The sequence below is a fragment of the Corvus cornix genome, chromosome 3, assembly GCF_000738735.6.
Source record: "Corvus cornix cornix isolate S_Up_H32 chromosome 3, ASM73873v5, whole genome shotgun sequence".
Taxonomy (NCBI): Eukaryota; Metazoa; Chordata; class Aves; order Passeriformes; family Corvidae; genus Corvus; species Corvus cornix.
Window position 1 is genome coordinate 80,386,171 of NC_047056.1, and position 23,005 is coordinate 80,409,175.

General features: G+C 42.4%; 1 protein-coding gene across 1 annotated transcript in view; it reads left to right on the forward strand.

Moving 5' to 3' along the window:
• The first annotated feature begins 5,870 nt into the window (after positions 1-5,870).
• The window catches only part of ME1 (malic enzyme 1), a 159,050-nt gene continuing 141,915 nt past the window's right edge, over positions 5,871-23,005 (forward strand). Inside the window, exon 1 of the mRNA XM_039568160.1 lies at positions 5,871-6,521. Within this exon, the coding sequence (XP_039424094.1) occupies positions 6,417-6,521 (105 nt within the window). The 5' untranslated portion in view covers positions 5,871-6,416. The remainder of the gene's footprint in view (positions 6,522-23,005) is intronic.

Consider the following 23,005-nt stretch of genomic DNA (forward strand, 5'->3'; position numbering starts at 1 on the left):
AGTGATGAAAAGATAACACTACAAAGATTCCCTATCCTTCAGATAAGCAGGCTTGGGAGTCTAGAAATATTTTACATTCCTCATCTCCAGCCAATTCAGGAAATTAGTTTTAAAAGGATATTTCAAGGAAGATTTGCTTGATTTTGAATAGTTTGAAGAGAAGGAATGTGATTTTTTATGCCTTTATGTAGGTCATTTAAGTTACTCCAGAGCGTCTGTACATTCAAAATAGTGGCATTTTAAATCACATTTGAAATCTATTACTCCTCACATTAGTTTTGCTCTCGTGAGATTAAAAGACAACAAGTGAATAGCTGGGCCTCTACAGTTTTGTGGGGTTTTTTTATAGAAATAGAAAAATTCTTAGAAAACTGTGCTATTTGGAACAAAACTGAAAAAGGGCTGGATGCTTATCTTGACCATTATTTAATCTTCTTGAAACATAAATACAGCCAGAATATCTTCTGAGAATATGCTGCACTGTGGCATGCATATTTTATTTGCCTTGTGCTAGATTTACTATAATAACAAGGACATGGTCTATCAGTCAAAATGTTAACACTGGGATGTAGGAAAATTAGTCTCATTGTACCCCAGGCCTACTGTGAAGCATGAGTGGCTATGTAGACGTGCAACTCATCCTATTTGCCTCTTCCTAATTTACATCTGACTTGAGAACGGATGGAAGTTTCTAATGGTACCATGTGTGCGTGAATTCTCTCACAGTGCTTCAGCACCTCCAACAACATGTACTGGGCCAGGCACTGCTTTTTTCCTGTGACACCTGGACAATGCAATATTGACTAACAGAAATTGCAACAGGCATTCTTACTGTTCTATTGACTTATATATATATTATGTATGTGTTATGCTGAAATAACTTTAGTATTTCTAGGAGTCCAGCACTGGATTCCAAAATCGTGGAGTCTTAGGATACTTGCCACTAGTTGTTGAAGTTCAACAGTTTAACTATATTTAAGGCATGTAGGATAAAACCCTTAGCAGAAAGGGATAAAGGGTGAGAGGTATGAAGCAAATTTGGAGTAAAAATCCCACTGGCCAAGCAGATATAAGCCTAAATAGAAGGAGAGTCAGAAATTGAAGGGCAAGATCAAAGAAAGCCGGTGAATTCATGAGCAGGAACAGCCTTTTGTGGCTCTAATGAAATTCCTGTAAAAATGCCTGCACGTTCAGAGACTTTGTTACTCTCAGCAGTGTACTACCCGCAGAATCATGTAACAGTCCAGGTTGGAAAGGATGCCTGAAGTTCATCTGGCCCAGCCTTCTGTTGTCAACAAACTGAACTTCAAAGCTGGATCGTTCACAGCCTTGTCAAGTTTTGAAAAGCTCCAGGCATGAAACTCTTCAACCTCTCTTGGCAACCTGCTCGAGTGCTCACCACCCTTCTGATTGAAAGTGTTGTGCTTAAGCCCAACTGGACGTTCTGTGGGTGCACCTTGCTACTGCCACCTCTTGGCACTGCACTCCTCCTCTGTGAAAAGAGCCTGGCTCTTCCTTCTCCATACCCATCTCCCGGACAGGGTGCGCTGGGGGCTGAGGCCAGGGAGGTCCCTGTTTAGGCCAGCAAGGCAGACAATGTCTCACCAGGCAGGGCTCTTCCCACCACCCCCACTGAAGGAGGAGGGCAGGCCGGGGCAGCCGAGGGCAGCCCCGTCCATGTGTGCTCCGCTGCTGAGGCTGGTCTGAGGCTGAGCTGAGGACGTGAAGCAAGGTCAGCCTGGTGAGGGTAACCAGGGTCAGGGACCTGACCACTGAGTGACTCCATAGTTACAAAGCTGCAGGGGCCGGGCTAGCAAGTCACCCCACAGGTGGTCAGGGTCTGGGACATCAGGGCCCACGGCCAGGAACAAGCAAGGCTGTGGCACTGCTGGGGCAGTGACTGATGGCTCTGAGAGCTGATATGGGGTACTGAACCATGGCAGGGTGGGGAGGAACCCTGGGAGTGTGGGCAGGGGCAGGGAGGCTGGCAGGGACCTCAGAGTGCTGGCACTTGGGCATTTCAAACCTTCTAGTAAATTCTGCTCTTAACTTCAGGAGTCCATTGTCTACTTTGAAGTAGATCTTTTTCAAAATCCACCTTTGTGTTATAAAAATCACTTCTAGGTAATAAATCATTATTAAACAATTACCTCATACTGCTTATACAGTCCAATTTTTGCTTCTCCTTCAGCCCAACTAAAAACATATCTCCCAATGATGAAAAATTTAACTTCATTTTCAAATTACCTAGCACAAGTCAGGATTGCTACCACTAATGCTTCATCTTTTCTAAAACTAACCTCGTGTCCCTGCCAAATTTGACTTGGTATTGCCAAGCCAAAAAACAAATTCATAACTCAATAAAAATTTGTAACTCAGTAAACAAATGTATAAAAACAAATGTTTCTATAAATACATTAGCAGCAAAAGGAGGGTTAAGGAGCATCTCCATGCTTTTTTTAGTCACCATCCCTGGAGCTCTTTAAAAGTCATGTAGACCTGTCACTTAGGGCCATGGTTTAGTGTTGGACTTGGCAACGCTGGGTTAACAGTTGGACTCAATGATCTTCAAAGTCTCTTCCAACCCAAACAACTCTATGACCTCCCCTAACCTCCATCCCCTCACAAAAGGACCCGGGGCTGTACCAGATTGCAAGCCCAGCAGAAGTTAACAGTGTCGCACTATTGCAAAAAAGCAAACATTGTGCTGAGAAGTATGGAGGGCATTGCCATGGATAGCACATATGAAGCAAGGCCTTCCATTGATTCAGGGCTGCTGAGGTCTTGCCTGGAGTACCGTGACCCACAGGGAGCACCCAACTGTTACCATCAGCTGATAATAGTTCGACTATAGATCTTAATGGGGTAAGTCAGACATGACACACAAGTACCACCCTAAAAGTAGTTAACTGGATGTTTTCATCAGGACATAAGAGTTCCCTTTCCCTTCTTCCAAACTGGTAGCCCCGGAAGCTGAACCCTCCCCAGTGTCACAGCAGGATATGGAGCTCCCAAAATGAACAGTGGTTCAAAAAATAGTTTAAGGGAGTCCAAATCCTCTGATCACTGATAGCCTAACACAAGGATATTTCCCAAGTTCCATTCTTAAGTATTTAAACAGAGTGAGTCATCTTAATTAACTACAACAAAGAAATATTTTTTCCTGTACTTATCTGTCCTTACTACTGGCTTGACAAAGCAGGTTGTCAAGTTTCTGGCTGAGATAGAGTTAATTTTCTTCCTAATATCTGGTACAGTGCTGCATTTTGGATTTAGTAAGAGAATCACGTTGATAACACTCTGATGTTTCAGCTGTTGCTCAATAGTGTTTACCCTCAGTCAAGGACTTTTCATTCTCTCATACTCTGCCAACAAGGACACAAAAGAAGACAGGAGGGAGCATAGCCAGGACAGCTGACACAAACTAACCAAAAAGATATTCCATACCATACAACATCATGCTCAGTAAATTAAATTGGGGGATTTGGCCAGGAGGGGCCAGTTGCTGCTCAGGGATGGGCTGGACTTCGGTCAGAAGGTGGTGAGCAATTGTCTGGTGCATCACTTGGTTTTCTTGGGTTTTATTCCTCTCGTTTTGTTATCTCACTTTTAGTTACTATTATTATGTATTTTACTTATTTTGTTTATCAATCTGTTCTAAACCCATATGATTTACCTTTTTTCTAGTTCTCCTCCCCCTCTCAGGAAGTGAGTGACCAGCTGCACAGTACTTAGTTTCTGGCTGGGGTTAAATCACACCACCAATGTTCCTTCTAGGCTTTTTTTTCCCTAGGACCATTTCAAGTAGAGTTTTTCATATATCCTGAGAACATCTGAGGAGATTTGAGAGAGACAAGAATACAGAAGGTGGGAGGAAACCATAAGTACTTATGAAAAATAATGAGTAAGAGTTTTAAAAGTGTTCCATATGGAAACCATTTGAGAAAAAGAATTAGGTGCCTGCCAGAAGGGCAAAACCACTGTATTTTCTGTCAGAAACACATTGATAGTGTACAATGCTCACTAATAATCTGAATACGGGATAACATTTACAAAAATACCTGTATTGTGTACACAGACATTACAAATACTTGGTCACTTACAAAGGCTTTATTTATAGTCCTGTAATACAGCTTTATTATGCAACACAGTCCTCTTTTGGAATAATGACCTCTGACTGCAGATGTAACTGCTGAGCATTACACCTTTAGACCTCTGAAGTATTTCAATGGTTTGAATATTTTGAGGTCCTGGAAAAGCCACTCTAGTATTTCTCTTGATCAAAGATACTCTATAAAGGCAATACAAATGCACAACTGAATTTGCAGGAGGGTATAAAGTCTAGAAGAAAAGTAATCACTAACAGCAGACGTGGACAAATAAATCCCTACCAATCTCATTAAATGGCAAAATGTTCCAGGTCTCAAGTGGAAGATTTCTACAGGTGACAGGTGGCATGTGACATCATTTTTGCTTGTTTCTTTGGTCTTCTTTTTGAGCTGAAAAGATCTTTTGCCATTCTTACCACTCATTTATCTCCAAAGATAGTTACGATTTAGTTTTTACTAGGATTTGAACATAACAAATGGAAATAAATTGTAATTTTAAGAAGATAGGAAGGGGTAAATTTGTACTTCAAACGCAACAGTAAATGGTTTCTGAAGTCTGATTACATTAAAAAAATTATATATCCCAGTGAACTTGACTTCAATTAGCTGTTTCGTTATATACCTTTCATAACTTGGGCAAGGTGAGCCAGGACAAGTGCTTAGCAGGGGTCAGACCTCTGAGCAGGTACTCACACTGATTGCAATGACTTTTGACATAAATCAAAGAGGGTTTTTTTATAAACAGTGTTGCAACATGAAGATAAAAATTACATCAGTACACATGAATCTCAGATGAAATACTGCATTAGGTTAGCATTCTATCAGAATGGTTTCAGTGCACTCACAAAGAAAGGAGAAAGGATGTTTCTATGTTGCTTTTCAATTTTATAACTAAGAAAGACCTGAAATGAAACCCCATATCCCTGACACCTATTACAGGTAATATTCAGGGCTTGGGTGGGGAGGAAGGTATTTAGCTAGCCAGACAAATCCAAGGAAAGCTGGATAATTGACCAGAAAGACTCCAAGTTTAAAGTTTTGAAGAAATTTTCTAGTTTTAGTTTACTTCTTTCCATAATACTGAGATGGTGGAGCAAGAGAGAAATCTATTTACTGAATTTTCTGCTGACTTGCAAGTCAAGTTTCCAAAAATAGAGACTTGGAATGCTTCCAACTTTCCTTTGTTAGTTAACTGTAAATAAACTTTTCAGAGCTACTTAATAGCAAATTCAGTAGAGGCTGGATTTGTGGGAGTCTTTTTTTTTTTTTTTTTAATAAAAGTTGAGGTGGTAGTAATATGCATACAAGGCCTACTCATTAAATGTGAAGAGGTAAGTTTGAATGAGCTGCAAAATCTTGATCTGTTCATTGCTGCTTGACAACAGAAACCAAACCCTTCTAAATTGATCCACTAGTCACACATTCAAAGCTGTGTAAAATCTCCAGCAGGACTACGACATCCATATGGAAATTATTTTTGCTTACATACATGAATTTAGAGGAATAAAGTCACAGTCATACAGTACACAATGAGTTGTATGCAAAGAATTTCAGAACATACTGCAAACAAATGCCAGAGCTAACGGTACAAACCAGATAACACCTGCTCTGCCCCAGTTCTCGCCATCCTGACCAGACCTAACCCCAATCACCACAGCTGAAGCCAACCCACAGCTAATTACATCAAACATGCGCTCCTAACTGTAACAAGCTACGCAGTCCGTCCCCTTCGGGAAAGATTGTATTTCATGGCCATTTAAATAGCAGAAGGAAAGTGAAACTTGAATGTCACTCAAGCGCAGAGGCCCGGCTCCTGCGTGTGGCCGCGCCCAGGGGGTTCAGCTGAGCTGCGGGACCCTGGCCGATGGGGTCCGGGCGCGGTGCTCGGCAGCTCCCGTGCCAAAGCCGGCGTGACGAGGCAGAGCCGCGCCTGCGAGCCCCCCGCAGCAGGGGATCCCGGACCGGCCTGCTTCTCCGGGCGGCCCGGACGGGCTCTCCGCTGCGATAGAAGGCAGCGCAGCCTGCACCCCCTAGATCCCCGGGCAGGGCTGCAGGTCCGCACCCACGCTGTCCCTCGCACCTGGGAGGCCGCCCGGGTGTGCGCGGAGCCGCCGGTGACTCAGCGGCGCCCCGGTGACCCCCTCCCGGCGGCGGCGGCGCCTCGCCGCGGCTCTGCCCCCTCCCTCTCCCCCTCCCTCCCGGCAGGATCATCCCACCCCGCCGGGCGGTCACCTCGGCAGGAGGAGCCGCCGCTTCGCCTCCGCTCCCGCAGCGACCTGACGGCAGTCAGCCCCGCCGCGCCGCGCCATGCAAGCAGGGAAGGCAGCCGAGAAGAGGCGGGACGCCGCCCGGCCCCTGCAGCTCACCATGAAGAGGGGCTACGAGGTGCTCCGCGACCCCCACCTCAACAAGGTAGGGGCGTGCAGGGCAGGTGCGCCGCTGGGCGAGGACAGCGGCTGCCCGCGCCCTCGCCGCGGCCCCCGCGGGTGACAGACGGTCCTGCCGGGCGCTGCCTGCGGGGCCGTGGCCGCCGGGCCGCCTGTCGCCGCCGCCACCTGTCACGGCGCTGCGGCTGCCGAGCGCCCGGGCCGCCCCCGCGCAGCGGCCGCCGGGCCGGGGGCGGCGGGCGCGGGGCAGCGGCACTTCCTGCGGGCCCGGCACCGCTTCCTCTTCCTTCGGGCGGCGGGGGGCGGCCAGCGCCCTGCCCGCGCCCGCCCCACCGGGCCCGGGGCGCGGAGCCGTCCCCGCGGTAGCCCCCAGGGGAGAGGCGCTGCAGCAGCAGCACGGGGAGGAGGATGCTGCTGAAAGTTACGCCGCTCTGATGCGAGTTCCTGATGCCGTGCTTGTGTGTTCCCGGTACCTTCCTTCTTTTCCAGTTCTCTTTTCCACTGATGCCCCACCTCGTTTCCTGCGGACAAAAGTGGCTGTTGGTGCTGTCCTGCCTTTTCTCCCCTGGCAGGTGGAAAATGTGTTTATCACCACTATTCCTCTTGGAGCTCTAAAATGCAACTGCAGTTTCCTCCCCGCTCTGCATAAGCAAATGCAGTCAGCTTTTCTAAGAGATGCTATAGCACAGCAAAACCTTTTGGTGCATTCCTAGTTTGCTTAAGAATGGTAATTCAGCTTGATCAAACTTTCTAAATGTGTAAAACTAATCTGGGAAAAATAAAGCTGAGTAGACAAGTGTTTGCACAATTGCCTTGATAAAGATGCAAAGTTCAAATAGTAAAATAATTAAATTGGCATGACAAGCCCTGAACTTGCTGCCAAAATGAAAAATGGTTAAGGTAGATAATAAACCACACCTAGCACATGAAGCCTTGGTCAGACTCTTGCCTCCAAATTTCATCTTGCACATTACCTGGAATGGTGCTCTGACTTGTACAACTCCATTAGAATGTATATGCAGTCATTTTGCTTATTGCTGAGTTGGATAAATTGACAAAAACTATGTCTCTAGTTTTACTGGATAGGTTGACTCGTCACTAACAGCTCCACGTATTAGTTAGATGAATAGTGCTTTTATTAGTCTTGGTGCTTGACTACAGAGTTTCCTTAGAGGCTGTCTTAAGTCTGTGTGTAGGCCTGAGAAGGTCTCCTGAGGTCAGGTTAAAGGAAAATTAACCAAAATATAAAACTCCCAAGAAGAAACCAAGGAGAGATTGTTTTGCTTGGGGTTGCTTTTAAGCAGCTGTAATATTAATGGAAAAAATGTGATTCAGCATAACCAGGAAAGCCAACCCAACAGAAAACTCACCTTGTTTTAAGAAATAAAAAGGGGCCTGTTCTAAAATGCATTGACTAAAGGGCAGTCAGCGGCAGGCTCGTTGCTATGGTTTTCCCCTCACACACCATCATCTTGCCTCTCAACAGCATACTGTAAGGGTGGGTCGTCACAGATGAGGTACTAAAGAGGGAGAGTTTTGCTTGATTTTAAGTTACAGGAGACAAGAGTTAGTTACAGGATATTCTGAATTGGAAGAGACCCACGAGGATTATTGAGTCCAGCTCTTAAGTGAATGGCCAGTGTGAGGATCAAACAGACAACTTTGTTGGATTAGCAGAGTGCATTTTCTGGGTTAGGCTTTATTCTTTCATACCCTCTCAGCTGTGGTATAGCACATAGGTACTGTAGAGCAGAGAAGCAGGAAGAGGTAGTTGTTCATTACCAGCCACATTCACCCAGTGAACAGAATTCCATGTTAGAAATGCTCAGCTGAAAAATCTGGTCTTTGTGCCTGTGAGAAGAGTCTGGTCCTGGTCGGGTCAAGGATAGGTAATCCAGTTTTCTGACTGAGACAGGTGATGTTTTTGTGGGTGTAGATGTATTACACCCTAATATATGTATATACACTCACACCCTAATATGTATAATAATATGTATTTGATTCTGTGTAGGTGCACTAAATTCAAATATATTGAGGACTGCACATGGTTGTCAGTTTGATAGCTTGTGTTGATAGGCTTGCATGCACACATGGAAGCTGCTACTCCCAGTTCACTTTCTATTGCCAAGGCTGTTAAACAAGCATCAGGTTGCTGAGAATTCAATGTGAAGTAGATAAAATATCTGCCTTAATGATTCTAAAGTACAGGCATTTTTTGCAGTCCTGCAAGGTGCCAGAACTTTCTGCTATCTTGGCCCTGTTGACGAGTTGCAATTTCTTAGGATCAGCACTTTCTTTTGGATATGGTGCCAATTTTAAGAGGCCTATTTGCACATATGTGGCAAAAGTAGACTAAAAGTACTAAATAGTGGTGTCTAGCAGTGACTTGTAGGAAAAGAAGGCAAATGATGTTTTCAGGGTCTCTTAAGACAGATACCCTGTAAACCAGGTAAAACTGAATTGTGCTTCAGCGTGTGGAAGCTTGGGGCCTGTGTCATCAAATAACATATTCCTGTTCTCAGACAAGTTGAAAATTTTACATGGAACCATTTATACTTGAACATCTTAAAAACAGTTGTAAGAAGAAATAAGTGCTAGATTTAAAAAGAATAAAACCCAACCAAAGCAGAAAACCCAACCCCAAAACTGTATGTCCATTTAGGTGCTCTGTTTAAGTCCCCCACTCATACAAGAAGAAAACTGGATTTCTGCACACTCATCCATCACTTTTTATACTTAACCTTCATGGCTTGTCACAAACATGTCCAACCTTCACTGGGATAAAGTTCAATAAAAAATATTTGGTGGTTTTGTGATTTATTTCCCCTCACTTTCCACACCCACACCGCCCTTCCTCTTCCCCGCCCCCCCCCCCGCCCCCCCCCATCCCTCGGTAAAGCATTTTGGGTTCCTGAGTGGTTTGTGCCATCTCAGCAGCAGTGATACATCAAAAGTCATAACAAACAGTGGATTGTAACAGACTGAATTTAATTACCTGAGGATGTGTGTCCAAGTCTATGGACAGTAATTGTAATTCAGTTTATTGTCTGAAATTTTAGGCTCTTAGTGTTTAAAAGTGTATTTAGAACCTTTCTGGTAATTGTCTGTCCTTTTCCCTCAGGCAACCAACACATTGTAAATAGCAATTACAAGGAAAACAAACACAGTTTCACTTCTTTTCACTGGAATAGATTTGGCTGAGAGTTGTATGCTCCTTAAGCTGATGAACTACAGAAGTGTGGAAGTAATTTGCTCTTTCCCTACTGTAAATCTTATTTATGCTTTATTCAGTGGACAAGGTTACAATCTTAAAGCATGCAAACAGTTTAACATTACAGTTGCATCTTTAATTCTTTACCTTTTAATATTTAAGCAAATCATATTTTCCAATAAGCTGCTTATTTCCAGAATCTCAGTGTAAAGATAGACAAACATGCATTTTAATAGAAAACTTTCCCAATAGCCTGTGTTAGTTGCCAAGTGTAAACTCTTCCATGACTGAGAAACTTTGCCATTGGAGAAATGCTTTGTTTCCAGGCTGCTTTTGTATTCTTGCAGAGCAATTCAGTGAGCAGTAAATAAGGGACGCTATTAAATCTGAGTGCTGGAGGACTCTTTCTCCTCCCCAGATTTAATTTTAACTCCTCTACTGCATGACTGCTATCATCCTTGCTGAGTATAATGTGCTTGTGAACTGTTGCTCCCTCTTTTTTCCTTTCCTCTTATTCACGTTGCACTAAAGTGCTGGAGGATTTCAGAACAGACTGTCTGATAGAGCTGCTGAATATCTGAGAGCTCCCAGTGTCCATCCCACCCGCAATTGCATTGGTGTTTTATCCTTACATCTGCCAGATGTGATGCCTCTGGATCTTAGCAGGTTCTCAGCTAAGTGACATTAGTTGTTGGCTGGAGTTGATTGTCGGTGCATTGACAGGTTTGTCTTGCATACTATTAATAAGGACAAAGTCTTGGAAAAAGCACAAAGTATTTAAATCAGATTATTTTATCACTTTCTTCTATTTAACGTATACAGCTTACAGTGTTCATTGCCTCCAATACTTTGCTCCTGACATAGTAGGTAAGTAGCTGTGGTTGGTGTTATGTTCTTTTCTGCCTGCTGGCCTCCAGTTCTTTGCTTGCAGTTATGAAATAGAGTGCTGAGACAGCGAGTTGGGAACAAAGTTCTGTGACTTGAATTAAAAGCAAATAAAATGAAGAAGAAGTTATGCAGTAAGCTATATAGCAGTAATAGTAACTGAATAGTGGTATAAGTTGTCAGAGGAAGCTAAAATCTGGAATTGTTTTGCTGCAAAGCTGCTTCAGGCATTAAAAACAATTTTCAGTTGTGTAATTTTATTGTGAGCTTCAGTAGTTGAATACAAAATTGACGTTTTTACTTTTGATTGAGGAATCCTATGCCCATTGGTTATAAATGCTATTTGAATAGAAACATTAATCCTGGCACAGAGAACCTTGTAGGCAGGATCTCTGTATTTAAAATGGGTTAAATGTGCCTTTCTACGCTAAGTTTTACAGAGATGCTGGCCAGAGATCTTGAGTGTTGTTTTTTTAATCTTACTTATGGATGCTGACAATAAGTAGGAGTAGAGTTCACAGAGTACCTACTTCTGTCTAGGTAAAATAAATTGCAGAGAGTATTTGTGCTGTCTGCAGAAAGCATATCTTGGAGTACAGAAGTTCTCACTTTGCATTCTGCACTTTATATGTCCAATTCTGCTGAACCAGTGTTTTGTATCAAGCTGTTGCTGAAAAAAATAGAAGTTGCGGCTGTAGGAGGCACAAGGTTCTCTCCCCCCAGCCCTGCTTGTGAATGGGAGGAGGAAGAAAACTGTGTGTGACAACAATGTTTCTTATTAACCCATGACTGGAGGTTAAAATGTGCCATCTTTGCTTTGTCATGCTTTCCTTTCTTGCCTGCTCAGGTGGGCTGTGTATTTCATTCATGACTTGCTTCTGGCTGCTGTTCCCCATGCCTGCAGGGGTTGATGCAGAGTTTCATGCCGAAGGTCTCCTTGCTCCAGGCTCTGATGTCTTAAGTGGCGACTGCCAGTGTGCTAAATACCATTACTGATGGAGGTCTGAAACAGAGTATTAATACCCTTCAATTAGGTCCTTCACTAAGTTTTTTTCCAGTTTATAGTTGAGAATTTTACAGTGGAACAGCTGCTTCGAAGAAGGTTCCAAAGCATCATTTAGTGGAGGACGTGATCCTGGGGTTTCAGCCACAGTAGCAAGTGGTTTGTCCTCCCTGCAAATCTGAAGAGCTCGTGTAAGGTGTCATTTGTGCTGCCCTGGCTGGAGAGAATGTACTGAGGTTGCCTGTATGCTCTGTGGCTCATCATGGCTGGAAGACTAGCAGGGAAAGGGCAGAAAAGAACAGAAATAACACTTGGTTTGTGTGCCTGTCTAATGAGATTGGTTATACAATAATAAAGTTTGTTAGTAGTAGGCCATTAGTTAAACTTTGTTTGAATATTCTTGTCAGTCATGGAGATACTTTTTCTGTACTTTGTGCCCAGACCAGGCCTGGCCCATGAGTGGGAATAGTTTTACAGAAATGATCTCTATTGTCTGGTTTAACACAACATCAAGGAGCTAAATCTGGTATAGGGAAAAGGAAATAGAATGTGGGTAGGATTACCAATTTGCAATACATGGTAGCCAAAATTTTGTACAGGAAACTGCAGACAAACATGACACAGCAACCATGTATCTACAAACTAGGATAGGTGGAACTTGGAATAAACTTCCCCGCAGACAGCTAGAAGTAGTAAGACTATGCATTAAATTGCAGGAGACTGGGGAAAGGTTTTGGTGCTCCCAGGCGTTTTACTTGACATAGAATTCAAATATTTAAATAAAGATGCTGTTGGTTTCTAGTCAGAGGCAGAGGATGAATTTAGCTTGACACTAGAATGTTCTGCCATACCATTCAGGGAGAAGAGTATTGCACACAGGCACCAGCACTGCTTTCTAGAAGGGCTTGCAGTCATGAGAAATCTACCTTACCCAACTGATATATTAAGTGTTATTTACTGTTGATGTCCTATTCTCAAAACCTATGAAGTGACTTGTGGTTCTGAAATTGCAACTATGCAAGCTCTCTGTGGAATGTGTTGTATGTCTGTTCATCTTCAAAAAAAAAAAAAATCAAAGTCATGGATGAAGTCAAGGAAGATAGGGGAAGCCATCTAATAGGTGCTTTAAGAAATTGTCAAAATAAATCGAATAATTTTTATTACTATTCACCCTATGAAGCCTGCATAGATTAAACTGCTATGTCAGGCACTCATTTCTTTACCTTCCCCTTTCTCCCCTCAGTAGCAAATTTATACCTTTAATTGAGAAGTAAATGATTGCTGTCAGGCATATTTATACTGAACCTCCATGAACTTACATTTTAGAAATATTTATATTTTTCTTTTTTTCTAGAATGAAATTATATGCTTCCAGAGAAATAGGAAAATTGCTGTGTAATTATGTGTTGGGTTATCATTATATCTAATTTTCTGATTTCATGACATGCAGCAAGATAGTAGGAATTTTAAGGTGTCTCAAAGGACTGTCAGTGTGACGCACATCACAGATAGCTCCAGGAGCTGCAACTGACAGGATCTCCCAGCCATGGGAAACCTAAGGACTAGACCATATTCACAGATAAGCTCATGGCTTTTATGAGGATGATAAATTTGTGTAGGAGGTATTAGGGAAAGATCTAACAACCTGATTCTAATACCGGTTTTCGTGGTGTAATGGTAGAAGGAATGGCGAATGGTAGAAGGATTCAAGAGGGGAAGCTGCTGCAAAACTGGCATGAAATTAGCCCTGGCGCATTAATCCTTAAAAATACCCAAAAAACCAACCCATTGTCACTTGGAGAGTTTGAGCTCCTTTATCCTCCATAGATTTCTAAAGCTTGTTTCCTAGCAGCCAGTTTATAAAGAAATGTTGAAATATTCATAGTTTGCAAGGTAAGTGGTTTTGGCTAGTCTGACTAATTTGTTTAAAGTGATGAATCTTATAGTATCTCCTTTTATGTTTAATTAAGATGACTTTAATAGTCCAACTCTTTGGGTGATTTCAGTGGAAAAAAATGCTGTGGAGAAAGCTAGATTTGTTTCTGTTTAAAACAGATCTTTTATTTTGTCTGAAAATTACTTATGCATATCCCTTGGTATAGATTATTTTAGGAGTTAAAAAAAATAACCCCTGAATTGCATGCATAAGGAAACATGTTTTGGTCTTAAGCTTTGCTAAAGTAATTTGTTGCATAATTCTGGAAGCAAAAATCCTGCCTTAGCAGAAGGAGGTCACGGGGCACCCGGGAGGCACTCCTTGCAGGGCACTCTGTACATTCTGTTGAAATCAGTGTAATTTACTTGAATACTGTTAGTGCCTATTCCTGTGTGAAACAATACTCTGAGCAGGACCTGAATTTGTTTACAGTTTAGAGGAAGCAAAGGAAGCGTGGAGTAAACACTTTTTATATACATAAAGAACACGTAACATAGAACTGAAGAAAAAAAAACTCTTATGATCTGAATACTTGTGACTTTCAGCCAAAGATGTGGAAATATGTCAAGATGTAGTTGTCTAGTGAGAGAGCTCAGAAAGCACATTCGTCAGTCCTAAAATATAAATGAGGCATAGAGCAGGTATGTATTTTATCATTGCATGCTTATACTTAGGTTTTTACTTCATTGTTTGAGTAGCAGCTGTTACCCATTTCTGGCTTGGAAAAAAAACTTTTCAAAAAATGAAGTTTAATATTAAAACTAAATCACTGTTCGGCTTCTTATCTCTCTTATCATTACAAGTGGTTTGAGAAATTGAAAACGCCTTTGGGTCAATGTAACTTTGCTTAAATAGATGCAGTCTTGAGTCTTCTGTTATTATTTAAGATTCATCTGTCTTATTAATGAATTGTGTTTATCTTTGGAACAGAGTAGGTGCTATGAGGTATGAAATCATTTTGGTATCCAGTTCAGACTGGATATCACAGTTTAGTTTTCTTCCTCTTGTCCCCTGTGAGTGATACCTTTTTAAGTTTGCTTTTGGCATGGAGTTTAGATAGTACTGCTCTGCATGAGAAGAACAAGAATTATTTTGAAATACATAATTCTTTTTTCCACAAGAAAGAGGTAAGAGGCACAAGGCAAAAATAATTCTGGCTTTTTAATGACCAAGAAAAAGAAATTGCCTTAAGTCAATCCTGGAAAGGAGCGCATAGTGGTGATTATGAAGCATGCTATAACATTTACAGTACTGGTGTCTAGCTGACTTACTGGATTTCATCCTCCAGATACCTGACTTTGCAAAGCAGGTTTATGTGTGTGGGATGTATTTACGAAACAGACAGTAAAGCCTCTTTACCTAAACAGTAAAAAAGAGTTCAGTAGGTACAGATAAAAGTCAGAATAGAAGAATATAATATTGTCCAAGTAAAATGAATAACTGAGTTTGCCAAAGCACTTAACATTGGTTTAATTTGACTTGATTCTCTGCTATTGAAAGGCAAATTTATCTGCTGCTATTTACAGGAAAATAGAAAAAATTGTGAAAATTCATTTTGAAGTTTTGATTTTGTGATGGAGCAGTAATTTGAGTAATTCCCTAGGGTCCTTAGGTTTGTGTAGCTTTGGTTTTGCCCAGGCATAAGCCACTGTTAAAAGTCATGTTCTAGGAGAAAGGGCTGGAGAAGAATGAAGAGCCTTCTTTGAGGGGATTGGGATTCAGGCTCTTGGACCTTCTGCAGGAGTGAGATCTTGGCAGCAGTTTGTTCCTATGTCTGTCCAGTCTTTTCAGTCTTTCTCAGATCATATGTTTTAAGTGACTGCTTGACATGTTAATTCCAAAGGTTACTCTGAAATTCTTCCCTTGCTTTTCTGTGGAGCTCATGTGGGACAGTTGTCCTTTCAACTCCAAGACAGCATCTGCGTTTGTTTCAAGTTGCCTCTGTCCCAGGAGTGTTTTGAAGTTCAGTGATGCAAATTTGTGACTTACTATAGTCTTGGAAGAGCATAAAATCAGTGTGGTTTATCTCTTTTTGTGTTGTTGCTTTTTGTGAAGACAGGAGTTCATGATAGATTCCCTAAGGTTGAGGCTTACCAATTGCATTGCTTCTGTAAATGAAATCTGGACAAAGCATTACTCTTGTTCATGTAATAGAGGATTTGGCATCTGCCTGCTTTTTTAGGTCAGTCAAGGGTCAAGTAGAAAAAGAGCTTGCTAATTCTGAGTTATGTTTTTTAATTCCTATAGAGCATGCGGATTCTTATATTTAGCACAATGCAGTGGTTGAACTAAATGCATCGATTGTAGGTGGGAATAAGTAAATTGTCTCGGGTTTTGAGACAAAACTTCAGGCAGAAACACTCCAGAATGAGTGTTCCTCCCCTTTTCCTCCGTCAGTGAGTCAAATGGGTCACATGAAGTGAAAGTGGGGAAAAAAACCCCAAACTGTTTATTAACACATGAACAAAACAGGGTAGAACAGGATAAAAAAAACCCTCAAAATACAACAAGTTCCCGGAGAGGGAACAGACACGCAGGCTCGGACCAGCTGGGGCCACCCTGCAGGCCTGCCGGGGCTACCCCGCAGGCTCCCCAGACCGGCAAGGAGGGAAGGGAGGCAGTGAGGCAAGGGGAAGGAAAGGGAAATAAGAACAAGAAAAAAACCCAACAGGACCTTTTGCCAGCTAGCTGGAACACAAAGGAAACAAAAAAACCAGCACAGCGTTCCTGGTGCGCTCCCTCCTGAGCCCCCCGAGCTGCTGGGCTGAACCGTTCAACCGACCCGCACTCGGCCCTGTGGCTCTGGCCCTGCCCCCGCGTCCATCTTAAAGGCACAGCATCCTTGGGCATTGAGCAGACGGTTAAGGAATAAAGCGGCTTCATAACATCACCCCAGGACATAAATAAATCTGGGTTTCTCTGTAAAGAGGTATCAGAAAAGGTGTCTTACTGTACTGCAGTACAAAGAGGTCTTGCAGCACCCATCCTCAGCAGCTGCTTGAAAGGAACACTTTATCTAAGCTCAGAAAAAGTAGAGTGTCTCACTTTGCATCTTACCTGGGGAAACATAACCAGTGTGGCTCTGTCTCATAGCCACTGGTGTTACGTTTGCTGTAAGAGCAAAAGTGTTCCAGGTCAGGAGCCTGCGTGAAACTGGAGCCTCTGCGCTCCTGCCAGGCTGTTTGTGGTACTGGGCTCTTGTGCTTCTTGGAGTACAGAGATAAACCCTAAGTAGGAAATAAAAAGTGAGTGCTTACTTCTGAGGTGTAATTCTTGGGAAAAGAAATATTTCTGTAGGATTGTCATGGGTTAGCAAGCATAGTCCCGGAAGTGATGTTCGTACAAAGGGGTGCTTACAGCTTCCTCTGTGACCTGACAGAACCTATCAGCTGGCCAGTTTGAATATGGATAATTCTTTAAACCACTTAAAGTTGTGACTGCCTCTGTGATTCACACTTAAGAATAGGAAACTCCGAGGCAGAGCCTCTCTGTCTCGTTTCCGGCGCTGGGACAGGTGGCTGCAGGCCCCGTGCGGGGGCCAGCGGGCCCGGCTCAGCCCCCTGCTCGGCCCAGGCCGGTCCGGGCCACGGCCATCCTGGAGCCGATGGGCCCTGTTCCACCCACGGAACGCCCCCCATAGCCCTGCTGTGGGCAGACGGCCGGCTCCCCCTCTCCAGTGTGGCCAAGATTCAGCTGAAGCTGCACTGCTGTCTGGCAGAGATCATGTGACCAACAGTGATAAGCTTCATTCCAGCTGCAAGGCCGAGGTGAGATTAACCCTTTTAGTGCTGTGAAGAGCTGAATACCTGAGGGAGAAGAGGAGATGCTTAAAGCTGAAATTCTGTTGTAAAGCTATGATATATCAGAGTACCTGTTGTAATTTCATGAAGATATGGGGGGTGGAGTGTTCAACTTGTGAGCAAAAGCACCTGCGCTGAGATAGGCAGATGCTGACACAGCTGTAATTTCATGAGAAGTTTGAACAGAGAGAGATGGAAGCAATGAGGACTTTTGCTCCAAATGGGAAAAGAGAAAACCTCAGTTCCTAGAGATGCTCCCAGAGATAGTCCTAAAGATGAAGATGAGGAAGACCCTTTGCTCCCAGGGAAGGAGAAGGGCCTCTGTTCTTAGAGATGAAATGCTCCCAGAGATGGGTGAAAAGAACTGTTGTTACTGAACGGCTCAGCCTTAAAATTGTACCCCAAAAACTTCAAGAGTGGACCCTCAAAAGCAGTTGTGGGAAAAGCTGCAAGTTGGGGGAAGGGACTCACATGCGAGCAGAGACTCCTCTTCCTTAATGGATTGAACAAAGTTATTTGGAAGTGGGTGGCTGTCTTGTTGTGATAATGTGTTCATAGCATGGGCAAGAGAGACTCCTCTTCCTAAACGGACTGAACAAGGTTATTATGGAAGTGGTAAACAGACTAAACATCTGAAGAGTTGTCTTTTTACATTGTCACTTGGAGAAGGGAGAAAGGTGGGGGAAGGAGAAGAGTTCTGAAGCTGTGGTATGATTTTTTTTTTTTCCTCCTTTTAGGTCTGTTAATAAACTTCTTTATATTCTTTCAAGATTGGTGCCTGCTTTGCGTTTCTCCTAATTCTTATCTCACAGAAGGTAAACAGTAATGAGTACCTTGGACCAAACCACTACACTGAATTGGTGTTTCTGCCCGGTTACAAACCCAACCTGCTACAAGGATAAAGACACTCATCCTTCAAACTAAAATTATTTCCTAAACTTCTTACTTTTGTGTAGTTTATGGCAAGAAGTAACTTTCTTCTGGTTCTGTGATTACCAATTCCTCTAACTATGCTGCAGTAAGGAGTAGTGGGTAAAACAAAGGTAAGAAGAATACATGAATATAAAAAAGCATCATATATAGTTGTCGTAATGTACCAGCAGCAATTTAAACAGGGTGTGTGGCTGACAGACACCCTTTCTGGTTTGCTTTGAGGTACACTTGACAAATCTTTAAAAGCTTTCTTTGTCTTACTTCAGAACTGTGTAATGCGTATGAGTACCCACATTTTCCCCTCTTAATTAGTGAGCTCTGCTTCATCAAGAGAGACAAAATACTGTAGTAGATTGGGCACTGGACTGGAAACTAGGTCATGCACTAAGAATATTAAATCTTAGTCATTTAGTTTTCTCATCTGAATAGGCAAACAGCATTTGAGAAATGTTCAGGATGAAAAGTAGTATGAAGTACTTGGTCTTGTATAATTAGTCTTTGTAGATAATGTTTACATCATTGTCTTTATACTGCTATAATCTAGTTTCTATTTACAATTTCTTTCCTTGTGGGGGGAATCATCTAATTTTTGCAGTAATCAGTCAGCAAGCTGATAGTTCTTTAAAAGTCGCATCTAAGTAGACCGATGTTGTGTCTATATAGTCCTGACATATTTTAACCATGTCCTTTTACCTTCTGCTGTATTGCAATTAAAAGTAGTGAGGATATTAATGGGTATGCAGTCTCCTGCACATACAGTTTCCTAGATCCATGAAAATCATTAGACAGGACTGCAGATCATGGCCTGTGCTGAATGCTGGGGAGGGGGGGAATGAAGATCTGAATAGGCAGGAAGAACTCATCCATCTGTGTAGCTAAACCTGCTCCTGGCTTCAGGCCATGCTGTGCCACATGCAGATTAGTTCCAATTAGATGAAGCGGTAGCTGACCCTTGGCTGCCTCCTCTAAGCCTCCTGGTCCTGGGCAGCATTCGGAGGGTTGCCTCCATTCCCGCTGAGTGAGAGAGAAGAGGTAAGATAGTGTTCAGTATTTATTACCTGAATGCCTGGGGAAACTCAGGTCAGTACTTCCTGCAAGAAATGGTATTTTAACCTCCAGCTAGGCACTTTTCAGTAGTTTTTAACTCAGTGAAACTTCACTTCTTTAGGAAGCTAGAATTCATGTCTCCAGGACTTAAATGCATGTCACGATGTGAATGAAGGCTGACTTTCTATGGGTATATTTAGCTGTCTGAAGATTTTTCTAGCTATTGAATAGGCAGAGGTGATACAAATTTGATGCCCACTAGTTTCCCAAACTTAGGAATTTCGATGTTGATTCCCTAGAGAAATTGCCCTGCACAGAAATTGTGTATACAGGCTGAATAAAACCACCTTGTATGATGGAGCTGACTATTACTGTCAAAGATACTTTTTTAAAATTTTTTTATTCTTTCCTAAAATGTGCTAAAACATATATATGCCTTCCAAATAGAAGGAGCTGCATACATTTTCTTTAGGTATGAATTCTTATGATATTCTTGGAAATTACACTTCTGTAGTGTAAATACCCAGGAAAATAAGATTTTTTTTGAAAGATAACTCAATGAAGGTTTAACAGTTAGCAAAATAAATCTATTTTCACATCAAAATATAGAATGATATCTTAATCCTCTCATATTTTGTAATAATTTCTTAATTCAAAGTAGATTCCTTTTTTTCTGTTGTGGGTTTCAGCAGTGACCAGAAAGCCTACATGATGAATTAATATCTGTGAACCTAATCCTGCAAATAATTATATAAGTGGCTACAGAAAGGTAATGCTTGTCTGGCTGTGCTCCAACTTGCCAGCAGTGCAACTCTCAAAGTATACATGGTAAGCATTTTTTTTTGTCCCTGAAAATACTTACATGCATCTATTTACTTAAATACAAAGAAATAATCTTTCAGCTACCATGAGGAAATGTGGCACATGCATAAAAGCCCCATTATTTTGTACTGACCTGTTACTTACACTTCATTACTTTACATAGGCGAAGCTGCCATGTGGAGAACAGAGCAATAGGGCAGTATTAGACATACAGCTGTAGAGATCCAAAGCTGGATCTGTGATGGTGAGTCTGCTCTGCATTCCCTGAATCTGTTATCCTCAGCAAATCTAATTAATAATAATAATAAAAACCTCATTAATCCCATTTTGGTGCTGTGAGTGTCATGCTAGCACTGTCAGAAATGCAGCTTGAGTTAAAGGTGGTATGAACAGGAATTTTTCCTACCTGTCCTGTCCTTTCTTCACTCCACATTATATGTTGTTATAGGCAAATGGATTTCTGTTTCCAACACAAAATAAATGTTTGTTGGAGCAGAACCTGTTCTGGCTGGAAACTTCTTTTGAGTCATAGCATGAAGAGAGCCTCAGCTTCTCTAGATCGTGTATGCTGCTGTTCTACTCTGCCTTGAAATGAGTAGTTAAAGGAAAATGCAAGTTAACCATTGAGTGGTTTTGTCAGATGTGGCATATGGGACTGCAGTATTTGAAGTAATCACAACAGCATGTCTTGGTTTTAAAAGAATACCTTCTAAACAAAATTAACTCCCCCTCTTAAAGTTTTCTATGCTAAGGACCTTGCAAAGAGAGTATTTTTATAAACCTTTTCCATGATTTAACTTACCCAATTTAGTCAGTGCTCTGATATTTTATCTGTATAGTAATTTTTGTCATAGCATGTTAGTTTAATTTTGGGGAAAATTTCTTTTTTGGTGTATGTTTATTGCACTGCAATTGGCCTATCTCAAATGAGGCTTTCCAGTGCTTTGGCCCAGATTCATCTGGCTTACACAGATGTATGAAACCAATGTGTGCTCACTTTTTTCCCTCCCCTGACTCAAAGAGTACATCAGCAACCATAATAATGTATACCAATTAAAAATTAAAGTGCCTGGCATTCCTCAACATGAATTAGTTGTTTTCTGTCACTAGAAACTGCGATGCTTCTTGAAATGATCCTTTTTTTCTGTGAAGATTTTTGTCTGAATGCTGCTTAGTGAAAGAAGCTTGTAATATCGCAGGGAATGTGAGTGAAATGTTATTATAAAACCGTGGTGTAATTCCTGTCAAAAGGGATCTCAGGAGTCCAATCTCCTACTCAAAGCAGAGTCAGATATAGAGAGAAGACAGGTTGCTCAGGGCTGTATCCTGTCAGGTCATGAAAATCTCTAAGATGGAAACTGTACAGCTTCTCTGGGCAACCTATGTGTGTATTTGTACTCAGGAGGAATGTCTTTTTACATTATATTTAGTCTGAGCCTCTCTTTTATCTCATGCTTGTTGTCTCTTGTCCTTGCTGTAGAGATCCTGGCTCTGTCTTCTACATAGCCTCAGCATAGGTGCTGGAAGGCTGCTCTTAGGTTCCTCCCAAAACATTCTCTTTTCCAGGCTAAAAAAGCCTAGTTCCCTAACTGGGGATGTGCTTCAGCCCAAATCATCTAGTTGGCCCCTTACTGAACTTGCTCCAGTTTATTGATGTCTTTCCAGTGTTAGGGACTCAAAGTTGGACTCTGCAGCCTAATAAGTGCCAAGTAAAGCAGGATGGTAATTTCCCTCAGCCCGTGGCATACTGTACTGCTGCTGATACAGCCCAGGATACCACTGGTTATCTTTGCCTGTGCACACCAGTGACTCCTGCTCAGTTTGCCATCCACCACGTCCTTTTTGACAGACCTGCTCCTCCCCAGCCAGTCAGTCTGTCACCAGGCTGAATCACTGCAGCCTGCACTGTTTACTTTCTGGGTTGCAGCATTTTGCATTTGTCCTTGTCGAATATCGTAATGTTCCTGTCAAGCCATTCCTCCAGGCTTAAGTCCCTTTGGGTGGCAGCCCTGCTCTTGGGTATATCCACAGTTGCCCCTGTTTGGTGTCACCTGCAAACCTGGTGAGTTTGCACTCCACTGCCTCTCCAGGTCATTGATAAAGATGTTTAACAGGACAGGTCCCATTACAGACTCCTGCAGCATTTTTACTGGGAGGTGCAGTAGACCCATTAACTGATTCCTTGTGAGCCCCATCATCCAGCAGCAGCTTTTTACCCATCTGGTTGTCCACCCATCTGCATGCACTGTAATATCCCAACTTGGGTGCATGGATTTTTTGGGATCCAGTTGTCAAAGCTTTGCTTGAAGTGAGATAAATGACAAATTCTATCTTCTCTTGTCCCTAAGTGCAGTCATTTTACCGTAGAAGGCAATCAGGTTGATCAGGGGTGGTTTACCCTTGCCTTAAGTCCAGTCTGTAATGTCCTGCTTGCCGCCTTCTGTTCACTTAGGATCTTGAACTGTACTAGTCCATGGCCATTCCACCTAAGGCTGGCATTGATTATTGTATTCCCAGTCAGGTCTTCCTAATTTGTGAAAAGCCAATCCAGTTCTGCATCACCTCTGACTAGCTCACCCAGAATCTCCTGTATCATCTCTGACACTTTTCAGTAATCTCCTGGATTGTTTGTGTCCTGTCATGTCATTCCTCTAGCAGAAATGAAGGAGATTAATGACTATCATAAGAACAGGGAACTGTCATCTAGAGACTTACCTTGTATGTACTCAAGGAACAGGAACAGTTTTTCAGCCTGATACCTGATTCCTATTATTGCTACCTGCTGCAGTCAGAGATTTTAGTTACTTGACTAAGCATTTATATTCTTATAAAAACAGCGGGAGGAGGAAGAGATGTTTGCACACACATAGCC